Below are 17997 nucleotides of genomic sequence, written 5' to 3'. Positions count from 1 at the left end.
TTGCTTCAATACTCACTCTCATATATGTTGACGGACAGGCAATCAAAAGTGGAATTAATTATTTCCCTAAGAATATGCAAGTTCGATCGATGAAAAAATAATTATCCGTTCCGTCCTTCGGTCGACTCTAATTATAAAGGAGAAACGATAAATTAACGCTTTACTCGGAAGATAAATATCACTCGGTGAATTAAGAAGTCATTTATCGTTCGCGGTCATTAGAATCGTCTTGACGCACGTATACATAAAAACCTCAATTAGTTGGTAACATTTTTCTACCGAACGGTTGCCAAGACGATTAGCGGGATGGGAAAAAAAATTGCCCAGGTAGCAAAATAACGTCTAAAGACGTCTTAAATGACGTTAGAGACGTCATTAATAAGACGGAATTAATACGTCATTTGACGTCACTCTGCTACTTGGGTTGAGGGCGAGATGAAAATCCGGGACTTGTAGAGAATACAAAAGAATGAGAGAGACCGCGTGAAAAAATCTTTCAATCTTGCGAACTAACCTTTCGCCTTCCGGCCGGAGATTCTCCGAGGCGGAGACGGAGAGCCGCAACCGCAGCCGCGGAACGCGAGAGATTCAAATTTCGGAGCGGCACTGTCGCGCGCCCGGGCCCGGCGTTTGTTTACGTACTCAACCTGACCCAACCTAGCCTGACTTCACGCTGCTCCGGTTAGGGACGCGCATGAGCCGCGCGTCGCCGCGCACGCGCACCCACGCCACGCCTGCCACGCTATTCAACAGGAGCGCTCGGCGGAGCCGCGCGACGTTCGTGCGTGCATGGTGTGCGGTGTGCGTGCGCTGTGCGCTGTGATCTTTGCGTTACGTTAAGTACGTGACCGCGGCGGTGATTCGGTGGCACGCGAGACGGCGAGACGGCGAGAGAAGTCTCGTCCTCGTCGGGCGCACGCGAGTCGGACGGACTCTCGAACCGCGCCCTCCGCCCTTCGCCCCGGACCGTGAGTCATGGCTGGTATCGTACCGCTGTCTGGTAGATCCGGCAGAAAACAGTGGACGCTGCACGGTAATCATCGCCGAGGTCGCGCGACTCACGGAGGAGCGCGTACGCCGGGGACCGCTCGGGCGACGGCGTTATCGACCTCGCGTTTCGTAGGCGCGCGCACGTGACTCGCGATGAAAACGGCGCGACATTCGACGCGTTCCAATTTCCAATACCTGTCTGTCGAACAGACGAGAGTGAAATGATGGAGATTATATATACGATCTCCGACAGATCCCCGCATCGCGTCGCGAATTTAATTAAATGAATCGCTAATTGACTTCTTGTTGAAAATTATCATTTTCTTGTTCTAACAATCTTGCAGTATTGAAAGGAAAATAACAAAAATATATAAACAGTTATTAATTGGCAATCGATATGTAATTATCATTAACGAAATTGGAGCAGTTTGAATAAATTAGATTGAAAAAAATTAGAACGAGAATAATAGAATAATAATGTATATATATTTATATCAATCTTTATTACTTCAGCTTATATTATACCAAGAAATAGAAATGATATATGTAATAATAATAAATTCATAATAACAGAGATTGTACGTAATAATAGAATATATCATTATATTTATGTGTCGCTCGCAATGAAAGCGTTCATGTATATATATATGATATATGTGTTGATATATAATGGACACGAATTCTGATTAGTCTTTTTTTTCTGATTAAATAGCTAATTCTAAGTCCTATTGATAGATGGACCTAAAGGGTCTCTTAGACGGTTACGTTCCCGATTGGCAGAAGACGGCTGTCCGGAATCTCAAGTAATTTTGGCTAAGCAGTTGTTAGAGGAACAATGTGGTAAGTTGAAGTATACGCCTGGCAACAAAGTTTCCCCCACGTTGTTCCATCCTTGCTTACGCTACATGTAGGGTGTAATTTGTATCGTATATTTCAAGAGCTTGATGTTGACAAAGAGGAGAATGCAAAGTTGGGCGTTTACTGGCTGACAAAGGCCTCGGAGCAGGGAAACCTGGAAGCGACCGACATTCTTAGAAAGTGCTTGACGACTGGTCGCGGTATTACGGAGCATAATTATTACGACGTAAAAAGTTGTCTAGACATGACGCAGGATGAGAAGTTGGCCAGAAGAGCGGCAAGGGAGATGTTTATGAGGTAAAAGAACAAAAAAAACAAGTAACTAGACATTAGATGAATGTACTCCACATACCGGATATATAAATATAAAACTTTTTTATCAGTTTATCAAACGGCGAGGACTTTATAACTACGGAGCAGCTACAAAAACGTATGAGAAATTTGTCGTCTCCATCGACCAGTAATGCCGATTATTTTCAATCGAACAGTACCTGTAGCAACTCGTCGCAAAAGGGACTGAGCAACAACGATGACGATTGCTTCCCCAGAAATGGACTTCCCGACGATTCCCCATCTATAATAAAGGATGCAGAAAACCGAACGAGCGACGCGCACGGTAAACGAGATCACCGGATTTTTTCATACCACTTTCTTTTTATTGCTTTCTTTGTCTGTATTTACGTGCGTTTTGTTATGTAATCGCAGGTTGGACGGACCAGGGTAAGAAAATCACGGAGGCTGCTCTGGTATCCGCGGCTGCAAGTTACGCGCGCGGTATGCTTCCGATAGTATCGCACGCTCTCTGCATGGTAGATCCTTCCGAACTGGCGCTGGACACGATACCGTTGCTGCAGAGACCATTTATTCATCCGGTCGCGTCGCTGAAACGTTTCTACAGTTGGTTGGTCGAGACCCTGGGCCATAGAGGGGCATCGATCAAAAGGGTTCTTTTTACGTCAAAACTACACATTCTCCTGTTACTCTTGCTGTATTCCTTGTTGGGTACGGAGAGCCTAATACTTTTTATACCGATGGCCCTTTACTACCTCTCGTTCGTAGTCATGGTGGTGGCTACCTTCCAAATGCTCCAACGAAAACGCGAGTTCAACAACTTCCGCGTGTGGTCGGGCCTATTTCTCAGCTACTCGGGCGGAAATCTGAATCCCGAGGAAGCGGAATATCAATTCTGCCGCAACAACCTGAAACCGTACGGGCATTTCTTTCTCGCGTTGCTGCTGAACTTGATGATCTATCCTCTGATAGCCCATCAATGGACTCCGCAATCTGAATTCACTATAATAGCAATCACGCTCACTCTCGTCACGCTCTGCAGCTTTATGTGGAGAGACTCTTCGCGATTTCCCGATTTTCTGGCTCTCTTCAGCTTTGGCGTGCATGTACTCGCCAAGTATCCTTACGAGACGGACATGGTCGTGGCTCAAAGCTGGAGATTCTTGGACATCCGAGTGCCAACGTTCGCGTCTTATGTTGTTGGCAACGGCATAGAGTTTTGTTTAAACTTCCGCGCTGTATTTTATCTCCTGATACCGGCGGTCTTCGCGAAAATGGCCGCGAGAGACGGCTGGCGCGGCACGTATCGGATCCTGATACCCCATTGCGTTACCCTGAGTTGGTGGCAAATAGCAATCTTCAGTTCTCAAGGTGCCACGTGGTACGGCTTGATCAGAGGCGCTCTCGCATTAGTTGGCATGGTCCTATTTCTTCCAATCGCCGGTATTGCTTCCATCATTTTACCGATCGTAGCCATTGCCAAATATTTGTCAGAAAATGATATGGCCATGAGGATATCGGTTACTACTGTACTCGGAGGAATGCCGTTTTTTACTTCGTGGTATCTGAGAAGGACCAGATCGTCGAGATTTAATTGGATCATTACGCTTATGCAAGTACGTATAACGTCATATTTCTCCATCTTAAACTCGGGCATATATTTCTAACTTGTATATAAAATATTTATATTTTCTCCAGATTGTTTTCGGCATTGGCGCTGCGACATTCTTATCGTGGCCGATGATAATGGAATACAACCAGAATTCCGACGAGGCATCGTACGATATTGCTTCTAGCTTAACATGGGATCAGTATCAGAACTACTGTCACCAACCTGCGTGGGAAGAATTGTCATCGAAAGCGCAAGTGCAGGTGCAATGCGCTCAATTGGAAGGCATACCCGTCTCGTGGGAAGGCTATGTGACAAATATTAGAGTAAAATCAATGAAGAATAATATTGCAGTTGTATTAAACAGGTTTCCCGACAACATTAGAACGATACTTAGTTGCACGTATGGGGAACCGTATGAAGAAAATTGTAATTCGGGCGATGATACTCGCAGAAAGAGCTGCAAGCACATGACGAGCATCCAAAAAAATAGGAATAAATGTTACTTTCCGGCGTGGGATCAATACGAGTTTGAAATATTTGTCAAGATGAAAAGCGGCATATGGGGAAGTACGACGGAGATATGTCTTATTGCGGACCATTCTTTCACCAATTTTAGTCTGAATATATATCCGGGTGACAAGATTTGGTTTTCCGGTGCGCTTTTGAATAATGGCTTAGAAACAGAATCTCTTCTCGGTGGCGCCGAACCGCACATCGATTTGGAAGAGGTAGGCTGTCTCGCGTGCAACTCTCTTGATTTGAAAACGTCTTACAAACGTCACAGATATCGTATAAGTTTAAGATCTGTTATCAGAGATCTTTGTCTCAGCGTAAAGACTGTATTGAACTTTCTGTTAAATCCGATTGTGATGTTCAAGTGATGATATTCTAAATGACTGAATTCTTTCGATCTCTCTCTAGCTTTTTAGATCTAATGTAGTGAAATTTTTTTCGATATCTATCGTTACAGTTTGTTTAACATGATTTATATTAAAGGAAAATTAAACTATTATGAGAATTTCTAAATTCTGAACAAATAAAATTTGGAAATAGAGCGCTGAATTAATTCTTAATTCGTATATAGTTAATATTATACTAAGAAAATACAATTTTGAACAAATTTGGTATCTATATTTGCAGTGTAAACCGTAATATAATTATTTATAATGTCTTAAAAGACATTTTAGCATGAGAAATCTATTAAAAGATTTTTATGTGGACGAATAATTTAACGCGATAATCGATTATTATTGTAATAAATTATCATTTTTCGCGTTACAATGTTACAAATATACTGTACTGTACAAAACAGCGTGTTATATGTGATGGCACGCTATATACAGTTTAAACTAAATTAAATCAAGAAACTGTTATGTATATAAAGCAGCGTTTCTTCAGTGTCTGACATACATGTAAATGTGTGTGTGATATGAAAGTAGAGAATAGTGCAAATATTTCGACGTTACCGAATGCCTCAGGCAATATATATATTAATAGTTACATTAGGCTTTCATGAAAAAGTCATAGGCCCATATTTTCAATTCTCTTTTAGCGATAAAATAGAGTTGAGAATATGGGCCATAATCAGTTTCAGAGTATTATATGTAACATATATTTTAAGATTTATATATTTTCCTAAGCATTACTGCCAGTAAAAAGGAAAAAGAGAGAAAAATGCTTGATATTTTTGTATTCCGTTTTTGGAGAATGATAAGAGATGATCCAATGATCTCTTTGATCTTGTTTTAATATATTATATGTAGTAAACATTGTATGTCTTACTAGGTTTATAGTATACATTGTATCGTGATAAAGTTTTAATTAGTTAAATGGCAAGGCAGTATGCAACCTAATGTAAATAATCTTAGATTATTTAGTAAGCTATTATTATATTAAGTGAAATGTTATCTCAAAAAAAAAAATTTTTTTTCTGTAAAACTAATATTTAAAATTTTCTGTAAAACTATTCTGGTAGAATACACTAGATTTCAACATCCAATTACCTGAATAATGCAGCTTTTAAAGAACACTGAAAATATATGTACAATACAAACAACAATTCACTGTACATCGATGTTAAGTGTTTAGATCTACAAACTATTAATGAGCATATCTATCGATAGAGTTAAGGAGAGTTTCGTCATTGTATCACACAACGACAATAGGAACCAAGACCAGTACAGTATAGCAAAGAGATAAGACACGATATAGATGTGCCTTGGTGTTTTTCCGTTTGATGATTTTAATGTTGATAATAAAAGTACTCTATTTACTTTTTCAAAGCAAACAAATAAACTAATGCGTTAAAACATCACGAACTCTTGCATTCTGATGTGCAAATGTATATTTTTGTCATGAATAATATATATTCAGAAATACATAAAGTTCAAAATATTGTCTTATTCCGATATCATTGTGTAATGAGTTCTAATACCTTCGTACTCATCTTTTGTGAAAAAAGCAAAAAAAAACCTTTTTTCGTTTAGAATTCTAGATATATTTATTTTGTATTTGGCAACATGATACATTATTGTTTCGAATGATAATAACATCATCTCGGTAACAAGACGATTGTTTATATTAAACGGTTTGGTTCCCCTTTTCTTAGTTTCCATATAAAAAAGGATTACAATACAGAGTTTTACTATGTATGTAGTTATTTTATATTGAAATACAGTAGAATCCCCCCCCACATTGCATATACTTTCATGCAATGTTAGACATTATTCTAACACTGCATAATTCTTATGGCCAGTTGCCTGTTTAGAGAATTGCATTTATATAATCTGCAAGTAATATTTATCACAAACTGTACGCAATATGGGAGCTTTGAGTACATTAATTTCCTTTATGTACAAATATAAAATCTATGTTAATAAAGTCTTTTCTGTATCTAATCTGCATATGAAAATGATTACGCAAAAAAATTGCATAAATAGAAATTAAAGTGGATTTCTATAATTTATCTCCTTAAACAAATATCTCTTTTATCTGTGATGTTATTGTTTCCTTAAGTATTTAAAATCACTGGAGTTTAGAATTAATTAGTTCCAACCTATACAGACAAAAAGGTTCTGGAAAAAGTATATATCAGCACAAAGATCTTGTGCATATGAACATTTGGCTTGAAATTAATACATATAATATACGAATTTTTCCAAGACCCTTCTAAAATACAATTAATAATGTACATGTCATACATTCGTTATGATATATCTCTCCATTCTACATATTTTTTATAAGTCAAATATATAAAAACTTATTTCGTTAAATTCCACCTGACATTTCAAGAAGTAATAACTTTGGTAAAGGAACTGTAAATAAATACGTATTTTTACTGACTATAATAAAATCAAATAAATGTACATTGAGTCCAATCAATGACATCGACAATTAATCCAATGGGGCAACATTCTGCAAATATTGGAATTAGAATACTTCTATTCACACACACACACACACACATACACGTCTTTCCTTTACCTTATAGACAAAAAAAAAGATTTATACTAATTTTTTAATAGAAACCCCAAATAAAGACAGTCTTATGAGCATTTCGTATAATTTACGCTTTGTATACAAAAAATCTCGAATAGAAGAGAAATCGGTAAGCTGCGACGCTCAAGACACACACATACACTACCTAAAATCTGACTTAGTAAAATCGTTTTCTACTATTTTCTTGATGCTTTTGGTAAAACATAATGGCCATGACAACACAAGCTATTAAAAAGAGCGCACCAACCAACATCAGTAGGAAAAGTTTTATTCCACTCATACTCGTTTGCTTCGGATCTTCTATGCGTTCTGAAACAAGAGATTTATATTAGAATACTAAATTTATACAGATGTACAATAACAATTTATTTTTAACCGCATACCTCTTGGTGCGTCATAGAATGCTGCTGATGGCACAATTTGTGATCTGTCTTCTTGATCCTTAGGCTGTAAATTGACATATATTTTTAAGTATCTAATGAAATAGTTTACATCTTTATTTGCTAACGAGATATGTGCTTTACATATATAATATCATATATTTAATATATAATAGAGGTATATAGAAAAAGAATAAATTTAGTTTTTGCTTACATCATCTGGTAAGTCTAATTCAAACAAACGAATCGACAATATATCATGATTGTCAGACAGATCACCCGTGGTAGCAGAAATTCCAATGTAATATCCTGTTGGAAGCTTGACTCGATTCACTTGAAAGCATTGCTTCCATGCTGCTTTGTTAGCGAGATCCGTGGAAACTTCATTACAATAAGAAAAAAACATTATGAGAAACACGGAGTTATGCGTGAGTATACGCGTGCGTAATTCTGGTCGATAAATAAGTACATATATGTATGCGTGTATACATACATTTGCAAATCAAGAAAGAGACAATTATGAAGCTGGCACAAAAAAGCAGAAAAAGTACAATTCACGTAACGTGCCAGGACAAAGTACAAACGATGAATAAGAAGTATAAGACAAGATAGAATTTAACAAACGATATATTATGACACACGCTATAGTATAAAAGACACAACGTGTTTAAACGTTTAATTATCTTTACGTACCAGTTAGGACATCTCTTTCGTATCTTATAGCTAAGTGCGTATCGTGTTCCAAGTTTCTGAACTTCGCTTCACAACCTGCGAGTTGCGTATGAGTGCCGTCGCGATCGTGATCGTAATGCAGAGATCCATTGTTGACCATTGCTGAGATGTAAGGATGCTGATGCTGTCGCAAATATAATATTCAAGTATTAAAAGAAGATACGGAAAAATAAAGACACAAATATGAGAATCTTAAGTTTCGGATGATTGAAAACAATCAAAGTTACGTAAACTTAATCGACTACTCAAACTATAGACAGATTTTATAAGAATGCATCATTAACGTACATTATGCTGGCCATTATGATTGCTGTATGTGTCAAGTATCACTGCTAATCCTTGGAAATAGTCCTGACTCCCAAATACCGGACCTGACTTCATCCTTTCCTTGGCATACCAAATGACAAAACCATCTCCAAATAATTCCTTTCCCTTTCCATGTACTTTGAATTGAATTTGCAGTTCCCAATTTCGTATATGGCACGGCTATAAACGAAAGTTTAAAAATCTTAATTAGTAGGCAATACATATACCTATATCATATAGTTTTCACATTAAAAAGTTATATATCGAAAACATGTACAAATATAAGTAGAATATTTACCACAGAATTCCATAAGGCACCTTGTTTACTTTGTAAATCAGGCGTTAACCTGATATAATTATTGGTTACCATTGTGCTTCCCATGAAGTCCCAGTAAGGTATCGTCATACTTGTGCCTGTTATAATAAACATAACTTCATAAATAAACTAAAGCATTTACACCGTAAATATATAGAACAGTACGAATTATAAATATATAAAAGAAATGATAAACGCACATCAAAAATATAAATTCGGGAATAAAATAACATGTTTATTATAACCCGAATATATAAAAGATGATAGATTTAATAAATATTTAATAGCCATTATCATAAATAATTAATTTACAGTCTACTTAATATATACAAGAAAAAAATGTATTAGAAACTCGTTGCACGTTAAAACTTTCGCCGATATCACGCTATACATCACTAATCTCTTTCTTTGAATATTTTTATTATCATAAGTATCACAAAAAGAATTATCAATTTATCGATCTTCAAGAGAAATCTGTGATTTGAAGAAAAAAAAACGAAAAATCGCGCTCTTTTAAAAAAGTGAATCTATGCATATTTGCTAATCTCGCGACACAGCTATGAAACATGTAGGTACTTATCTCTTTCATTAACGCTACAATCTATGAAAAATTAGTTCTCTGCATTAATTAGCCTTAGTTAGTCATCTCGTAACGTCAAACCTATAGTGGATTGACTCACGGATTGCGATTAGATGATAAATGAATTAGCAAATCCTGGTGCGCGACAGGATTCCCAGAGGGAATATATAAATTAAAAGATTAGACTTCGCGCATTTTTTTTAAGAAAAAAAAACGTAGCTGTTTTTTTTTTATTAACGCTGCTATCTTTAGAAAGCAATAAATTCTCCACATTAATTAGTCGCCTCATAACCTCAAACTTCTGGTGGACTGGCTCGCGGATAGCAAATCCTCCCGCGCTGGCGCGCAACAGGATTTCCAGAGTCCAGAGGATCCATAATTTAAAAAAATTGAGAGTTCACGCGTTCCTTTTGAGAAAAAAAAGTCGACTCTTTGACCCACGTATATTTGCTGATCTCGCAAATATTGAAACAGCCGCGAAAGACGTAGGCGTCTTCGTCATTAACGTCGTTATCTGTCGGAAAGTAATAAATTCTCCGCATTAATTAGTCGCCTCGTAACCTCAAACTCCTGGCGAGCTGGCTCGGAAATTACGGATTAGATAATAAATGAACAAGCGCGCGAATCCTGGAGGGTCCCGACGCGACGGGACTTTGGCGAGATTTCGGGAGGCGCGATAAGGGAAACGGAACGGAACGAAATCGACGCACCTTGATACGGCCTGATCAGAGAGTGTTCTCGCTTCACGTAATCCTGCGTGTTCCATTCCGTAGCGAGGGACTCCAGGACGCCGGCGAGTAGAAACAGCCACGAAATCGCGCCCATGTTGACCGCTGACTCCCGATCGTTCGTTTCGACTACAAACACGTGGGTGGAAGAGTCACAGCGCGCACGGCCGAAGTAGAAACGGACAGCTGGACAGCACCACTAGAATAAAGGCCATTCACGATTCACGCGCTCGCCGAGCTACGAGCTAACCAACGTCGTCCCCAGTCGTCCCCGACCCCCCGATCCGAGTCATCCTAGCGTCGCCGAGCGATTCGAGATTCGATTCGCGCCCAACGCGACACTCGACAATCGATAATGTCGATTATCGCATCGTCGTGGCCAGTGGTCGCGAAATCGAAAATTCACGCCGAGTTGACCGTCTTCGATCAGTAGCGAGCTCGTCGGTGGCAGAACGCGTCATATCGGCTCGCGTTCAAATCGTTGAAATCGTTTGGCGAATCCTCCGGAAACTTCGGGATCGAGTGCCGTTTGCACGGGGAAAGAAAGAGAAGCTGAGAGAAGAAGAGTTTCACGGGAATCGAAAGTGAATCTCGCGCGCGAGAAAACGTCGGGAGTGTCTCGCGAAGTAACTTCTCGTCTTGACGAAGCGCCGTATATCGCGATTCTGACGATTGCCCGAGAACGATCATACATATGTATAGGTATGTACGTATGCACATATATTCTATAATTGGTCGCATTTACAACGACTATTTTCCATTATTTTGGATACACGTCGGATCTCGGATCTCAATTCTACATTATACGCGTAAAATTATTGCGGCTTCGCCGCCCGGCCGTTTCGATTCAATCGATTCTTCTTATTCGAGGATCGCCACTTTGCCCGTTCGAGTTCGATAGTTACAATATGGCGGTCGGTTGCGAAAACGCGCTGACACGTAGGTATCGCGTTCGAATCGCACTGGTGGTTCCTGCCCTGCGACTTACCGTTCGCAGAAGTGAATCGCGTAATAAAGTGCTCGTCGTAACCTGTATCGCGTGTATAATCGCGTTATCGCGATTTCGGCATCGACAGTGAACGATCCAAAATTATCTTTATCACTCCAGGAGCAAGGATGCATCGTCGTCGTGAGGTACGTATATTGATATCTTTTAGTATATCTAAATAGCGACGGATAAACGGACGGACGGTAACGTTGCGTTACGTTTCGTTTCGCGTGCGTAATTAATGTAGAAACTCAATCTTTGCGGTTCTTCCGTCTGTATTCGCCGATCAAAAGACGTCGCGCGAGCCTCTCGAAGTGGGTTTTTCGCGAGACCGTTGGTCTTGTAACAGATTTCAAACGTAGTAATATACATATTAAAAACTTGTCTAAAAAATTCAAAAATTAACGATATTCTCCATCGATATACATATTTCTAATCGATATATCGGTGTACTATGTATTTCGATCAAATACGAAACACGAAACATCGATATTTTACGCTCCTCCCTAGCTTCAATTCGTACGCGAGCGCGCGAAAGCGACGACCGACGACAACGCCGCCGCAAATGCCGCCATCGCCGCTCCATGGCCGCCGCGTTTGCTCCGGGCTCCCCCGGGATTGTGTGATTTCGCCGGACGCACACGAGGAAACGGCGCGAGGGCTTGCCGGTCGTGTATGTATTGTACGTATGTATGTACACATGTACGCGCCGCACACACGCGCGCGCGCGTGGTCGGTCGCTCCTAGTTCACGTTCACGGGTTCACGGTCAGTTCGAGTCGATTCCGTTCCGTGCACGTCGAGTCGTCGCCCGTAACCCGACAAACTCCGCAACTCCGCGGATCGCCTAAAAGCCATCGTCGAGAGCCGCGATCCCGGTCGTCTCGTGCGAATTTTTTTTTCAAATCGTCTGTGACTTTTGTGAGAGAGCGGCCGGCCGGTGACGCTGACGCGCATCCGCGCCTGCGCCTGCGCACGTGCTCGCATCCATCGTGTCCTCTCGTCGTGCGTCGTCGTGCGATCGGTCGGCGGTTGTATGGCGTCCTGCGTCCTGCGTAGTACGTACGTGCGCTTGAACTCGACGGAGCCGTTCGTCCCGCTCTGCCGCTCTCCCGGCTCTCGTGCACGAGATACCGGCGTCCGGCGCCCGCATTCGTACGGCGAGGTCCACGTCGCGAGTAATCGGCCGCGACGAGCGTAAGAAAGGGCGATTATTAATATTTGAGCGGAGGAGGAGGCGAGAGGCGGCGAGAGCTAGCGGAAGAGAGAGAGAGAGAGAGAGAGAGAGAGAGCGAGAGCGTGTGTATGCGTGTGTGAGAGAGTGCGAGTGGAGTAATAGTAGAAGCAAGATCTTAATTTGCCGTATACGCTGTAAGTGGGGGACCTCACGCGGGCTTGTTGCGTCCGCACGCAAGTAAGGTTCGGCAAAGACGGAAAGAAAAGAAAGAAAAGGGCGTGGAGATTAATCGGGCGCAACTAATAGGCACGCCGCTAATCGCAGTCGTGGCCATGGGTAAGACGCCAAAGAAGGCGGCCCCTGGGGGCGATGAGAGGAATTTGTACGTTCGGAGGCTCAAGGCAACGACCGCGCCGTCGAGAGCTTCTGAATCTAGCTTGCCCGAGAGACAGCGCGAGTCCGAGATTTCGAACAGGTTTGTAGAAACAATCAGCAAAAACAGCGAATCGCAAGTTCCGCCAGAGTTTCTCAGTCCGCGCGGGATGTACGCGTACGCTTGTTTCTCTCTCGAGTCTTGCCCTCCGGTCAACTCTCCCTGGGCCATCCTGGAGTGGAGTTGGCCTTGGATTTAGTTGTAAACTCTGTTTGCGCGATTTGGCATTTCGATGCAACGCCTGGAACTTGTTGGTTGCTTGCCGCTGTAGTTTACGGGGTGTCGGAGCTTTGTGTTCTGTAACCGTTTGCTAACGAATTGGGAGACTGATTGGGGCTATCGAGATCACATCTCGTACAGTTTCTTAAATATATCTCTGCGATACTCTGTAATCGTATCGTGTAAGTGTCACAGAATTTTGAAATGAAGAATTAATTTGGCTGGTAATCCAGATATCAACTTTGAAGTGAGAGTCGAGTCGAGTCGAGTCGTTTTAAGACATTTTGAGAAGAAATAGATTGACGAACGAGACACCAATGTGTTTTTCGGGTTTCTTATTTTACAAAGAGAATATTATGACGATGCGTGTAAGAAACGAAAAGATATTTTCATTTTTAGACGTGAGAAACTTTGGTTTATCTTTCTTTACTTTTGAATTTGTTCCTCTCGTCACCTCCAGCATTTCTTGCTCAAAGGCCATTTGCAACGTGGCTTGTCTCTTCGTTGATTGTGAATATCTTATTTTTGTTTTAGGCCAAAACTGACTGGAATACAGAAAAAAATACCGCCTGGACCGGGAAAGAATTTTAAGGTATATTAGACTTTTAATTTCTTTTAATTTTTTATTTTATTATGATATATTTCAAATTGTTATCTGAAACAATACATGTATATAATATGATTATTTTGATTTTTTGTAATATAAAAATATTAAATAATTATTTAGAGATTACGTTATAACATATTCAGCGATTGAAATTTATTACGTTTTATGTATTTAATGTGTTGTGCTTTATCTCTCTCTGTTTGGACAATATTAAGTATTAATTTCTAAAAACAACACTGATACTCTACTAAGAACCTTTATTAAATTTACTATTAAGATAATGTTATCTTTTAGAAGATTAGGTATGGGCTTATCACGCAGTTCGAATTTATAACGATACTATTTTATGTATTATAATGGTTTGATATTGTTTGCGTGTAATATGTTTACAGGTCGGTTTTTTTATTTTCTTAGCTGAATCAAATATTTCATAAATGTTGTATGTTATCAGTTATTAACAATTTTATATATCTGTGCCTCCTTACATTTTATAATTTATATGTAGAGAAAGAAATGGAAAGAAAGGAAGAGACGGTAAGAAAGTTAATTGACAAATGTAATTTTATGTAATATAAAAATATTTTATCTGTATTAATTTATTTACTAATATTTAGTAACGATTTCTTACTTGCTAATTTTATGAGCAAAATTTTCGCTTATATACATATATATTTACGTACATTTTCAGATTTAATATAATTAAAATTGTAGAAAAATATGCATAAATATTATGTGCATATATAAGAATATTAATTAAATATAATTCACAAAATAATTGTAAATTTATTGAAACGCACAAATAGCTCATGCTAATGATAAGTCTATGACTTTCAATTATTTGTTAAGTTCTTTTTGCATTGCCTCATAGGTTTTTGCAATGTGGAAATAATGTATGTTATAGAGCAAACTTCGTCCTCCAGCAAAAGTTGAACGTCGAGCGATAAAGCAATTAAAAGTACTAATGAAAAATCCAGAAACCAAAAGTGCGGGCATGCAGCCGGGATCGGAAGAAGCTGAAGTCAAGTTGAATGTTTCAATTCACAAAGAAAATGTTACAGAAGAGAACAGTAACGACAAAACTATTGAAGCTGAGAAATCTACTGTGAGCAAAGAATATATTGATCATTCCTTCGAACAGATGTCGAGCGAACTTCAAACTTGTACGAAAACTAACCAGGAAGTAATATTTGTGGAGAGCAAAACTGTTTCCCAAGAAAAACAAGAAAAAGAAGAAGTCTTATTGGAAAATGTTAATGCTGAAACCAAAGAAGTGGAAGAGCAAGATGCGAACGATATTAAATTAACATATGAAAGTGATCAAAGTTTGGTAAACAATGGAGAAGAAAAATTAGACGATAAACCAAAGGACAATGATAAGGGAGAAGAATTGCCTCCGGTACAGGAGGAGATGAAGAACGGTATAAATGAAAAAGAAGAGATGCGAAGCGAAGCTCAAACCGATAATGAGAGCTACTCGGTCGACATTGTTGAATCCACAACGTCGGAAGTATCCGAAATTTCGGAATCCGTTACACAGAGCGACACACAGAATGATAAAGAAAAGATCGATGACGCTGCAAATGATGCATCATTCGTTTCTTACGATTCATCTATAATGCTGAAAGATGTACAAATCAGACTCAACGATTGTCTGAAAGATAATTCGAAGCTCTATGACGTAAGCAATTCGGAAGGCATGCCGAGTCAACATTTAAGAGACCTGTCATTTGGAAAGACGCTGAGAAACATTTCGGGAAGACATTCCATCGGTAGACTGCGTCATGTTACTTTCCGTGAGAGAAGGATATCACCGAATAGTTCTCTTTTCGTGAATACGTCAACTATGTCTATGCCGCAGGATGAAGGAACAGAAGCTAAAGTCTTACATTATGGTAGCGGTTTACTATCCGACAGTTTCTCTACGAATGGTAGCCCATTGGACAGAAAACGTAAAATTGAAACGGAAAAGTGGAGCTCGGTGAAAAAGCAGAAAACGGATGGAGAGGGTAGTTTACTAAGTACATCTATAAATCTGTTGAAAGGTTTGCGCATACCTAGCATGCAGGTATCCACGCCGAAAGCCACACCTTATAAGTTCGACTCTACCAAGTTAGACATTAGCGGGATAAAGAATGATGACAATAAAATGACGGCTGAACCAACTGAGAGTACAAAAAAATGGTGTGTTATCATGTAAACTATCATGGACAGTCAATGTGTCATTATACAGAAAAAAAGGGGAAAATTTTTTATATTTTCGAGAAAAGTACCAAAAAATACACAACTAGAAGCATCGATTTTACCTTTTGCTATATAGTAAATAGTTTCTTTTCTAATTAATCAATTAAAAATAACTGTGTATTCTCATTTTATTGTTTTTAAAATTTTTTTGAACAGGGGTGTATTTCTTCTCTAACTTTCGGAAAGTTTTTTCGAAATTTTTAGCTACATTTTGAACAATTAAATTAGAAGAATTCAATGCTATTTCCACCGTGTAAATTGCTAAAATTGTTGTAGTGCATAATTTTTCTATATCAATTTTGGGATAAAGTTATTTAGAAAGAAAAGAATAAATTATATAGTGAAGAGTACAATTTTATTAACTTTTGACACGACTATTTTACAAATAAAGACTTGATTCTATGAAATGTACCAACATTTAATGCGGTATAATGTAGAATATGATAAAACCCACATGTACAGAAATGTAATGTGTTTAATTTTAGTATATGTTTCCGACCTATGATTTATGATTTATAATTATCTTTAATGTTTTAGATAGATCATGATAAATAGCTTCTCCTATAAATAAAAAAGATTCCGTAACGTAGCGTCATATTAATCTAACAGAATGCTTATTTGGGAATAATTTCTTGAATATTGTTTTATGCATGTTATCTCATCGATATTATCGTTAGAAAATTTATATTTCATATCCGACGCTTATTCATACGATGTAATACTCATATGTAATATTAGAAAGATATCTCTCCGCGTTTAATTCTTAATAACGAAATATAATATTTATATTTCTAATTTGTAATTCGTTGAATTTGACAAGGTGATTAAAAATATATTGTGTCCACCACAAATTGAGTTATCACGAACAAATTTCTGAAAGTTAATTATAATACGAAATTATACATATATATTTTTTCTAGCAAATTGTTACTACCAGATAAGTTGCAACGTTACTATTGCATTTATAATAGCAGCGTTTTATGACCTACTCTATATAATGAAATATTGTTGATTATATTATAAACAATCCATAACACATATAAAAGAAGATTCAATAATTACATATTATATAATATTAAGTATATAATTTTTTATTGATACAAATTATTTCTATATATTTTTAAAAAGAACGTGATAATTATTCATGCAACTTATTTGGAATATTTATCGAAAAATATTAACATCTAAAAGTCGACGACTGTAAAAATCGAAGATATAAGATATAGATGCGAAATTGTACGTTATTATACAGTGTATCTCAAGAGCAAAACAAGAAATGACAAAGAGAAAATGTATATCTTCGAAAAAAAAATTTCATTTTGCATACAATCTTATTTGTCAAACTCTTGCATTCAAGACTTCTCATTTGCCATAGATTTAAATATGTTCTGATGTTATCCATTAAGGATGATATTACGTTGCCTTTATATTAAATCTTTGTTGGGATATATATACATAGCATATATATGTATCGAGCTAGAAATATTACTTTGACCTTCCATCATATAATAAATGAGGATTAGAGACGATCAAATAATTCGACCAAAGCGATTTCCAGTGTCAGTCGATCTATTCGTTTAGGTCTGTCGAGGATAGTTATTAATTTTTAAAATTCTACATTATACCATTGCGAGAAAAGTGGTTTATATATTACAATATTGGCTAATTTTCTTATTAATACAAAAAATGTATAATTTAAATCAATAATTATTCAGGTCTAAACGAATAATCGTTAGGACATACTTTTATACTTCGATCAGTAGAAACGTTAGAGACATACCTAAGAGTGTACATAGGATGAGATTTATAATAAACTCTCGAAACTACAAGCTTGTTCATTGATTATTTCACCGAGCAACTCTACATATCTTTGTCTCTGCGTTAACAAGAATAAATCTTGGATTTTAAATACGAGATTATCGTGTATTCTTACTTAATAATATGTCAGATAATCATGTTATATTTACTATACTGCTGAATTTACATTATTAACTTCGATTGTATATGTTTCCAGTATGTTTTTATATCTTTGCAGTGTATTT

General features: G+C 38.0%; 4 protein-coding genes across 8 annotated transcripts in view; 2 read left to right on the top strand and 2 right to left on the bottom strand.

Moving 5' to 3' along the window:
• 5ptasei (inositol polyphosphate-5-phosphatase A) overlaps positions 1–639 on the bottom strand; it is a 39372-nt gene extending 38733 nt beyond the window's left edge. Inside the window, exons 1-2 of the mRNA XM_077410787.1 lie at positions 515–639; positions 17–127 (exon numbers count right to left, since the gene is read on the bottom strand). Of these exons, the coding sequence (XP_077266913.1) occupies positions 17–22 (6 nt within the window). The 5' untranslated portion in view covers positions 23–127; positions 515–639. The remainder of the gene's footprint in view (positions 1–16; positions 128–514) is intronic.
• A 127-nt stretch (positions 640–766) lies between these two features.
• Wfs1 (wolframin ER transmembrane glycoprotein wfs1) lies at positions 767–6159 on the top strand. 2 transcript variants are annotated; one of them, XM_077410790.1, is made up of 6 exons: positions 767–1033; positions 1726–1830; positions 1929–2145; positions 2232–2464; positions 2554–3755; positions 3838–6159. In XM_077410790.1, exons 1-6 carry the CDS (start codon positions 976–978, stop codon positions 4630–4632), a joined length of 2610 nt encoding a protein of 869 aa, XP_077266916.1. In that variant the 5' UTR covers positions 767–975; the 3' UTR covers positions 4633–6159. The 2 variants fall into 2 exon arrangements, with proteins under 2 accessions (XP_077266916.1, XP_077266917.1); XM_077410791.1 differs by having other exon boundaries at positions 1703–1830.
• Positions 6160–6366: 207 nt separating this feature from the next.
• Positions 6367–10570, bottom strand: LOC143899976 (vesicular integral-membrane protein VIP36). Its single transcript, XM_077410839.1, has 7 exons — positions 10274–10570; positions 8966–9081; positions 8650–8847; positions 8323–8485; positions 7844–8010; positions 7633–7696; positions 6367–7558 (listed from the first exon to the last, which is right to left on the bottom strand). Exons 1-7 carry the CDS (start codon positions 10386–10388, stop codon positions 7407–7409), a joined length of 975 nt encoding a protein of 324 aa, XP_077266965.1. The 5' UTR covers positions 10389–10570; the 3' UTR covers positions 6367–7406.
• A 1549-nt stretch (positions 10571–12119) lies between these two features.
• On the top strand, positions 12120–17784 carry LOC143899959 (uncharacterized). Of its 4 annotated transcripts, none has more exons than XM_077410805.1 (4): positions 12120–12475; positions 12655–12930; positions 13642–13699; positions 14616–17784. In XM_077410805.1, exons 1-4 carry the CDS (start codon positions 12315–12317, stop codon positions 15909–15911), a joined length of 1791 nt encoding a protein of 596 aa, XP_077266931.1. In that variant the 5' UTR covers positions 12120–12314; the 3' UTR covers positions 15912–17784. The 4 variants fall into 4 exon arrangements, with proteins under 4 accessions (XP_077266931.1, XP_077266932.1, XP_077266933.1 ...); XM_077410806.1 differs by having other exon boundaries at positions 12195–12475; positions 12762–12791; XM_077410808.1 differs by having other exon boundaries at positions 12363–12475; positions 12762–12930.
• The last annotated feature ends 213 nt before the right edge of the window (positions 17785–17997 follow it).

This window comes from Temnothorax americanus, unplaced genomic scaffold, assembly GCF_048541705.1.
Source record: "Temnothorax americanus isolate GAGA-0224 unplaced genomic scaffold, ASM4854170v1 Scaffold29, whole genome shotgun sequence".
NCBI classification, from domain to species: Eukaryota; Metazoa; Arthropoda; class Insecta; order Hymenoptera; family Formicidae; genus Temnothorax; species Temnothorax americanus.
The sequence above is the reverse complement of the archived record's forward strand: the minus strand, read 5'-3'. Positions and strand labels throughout refer to the sequence as shown.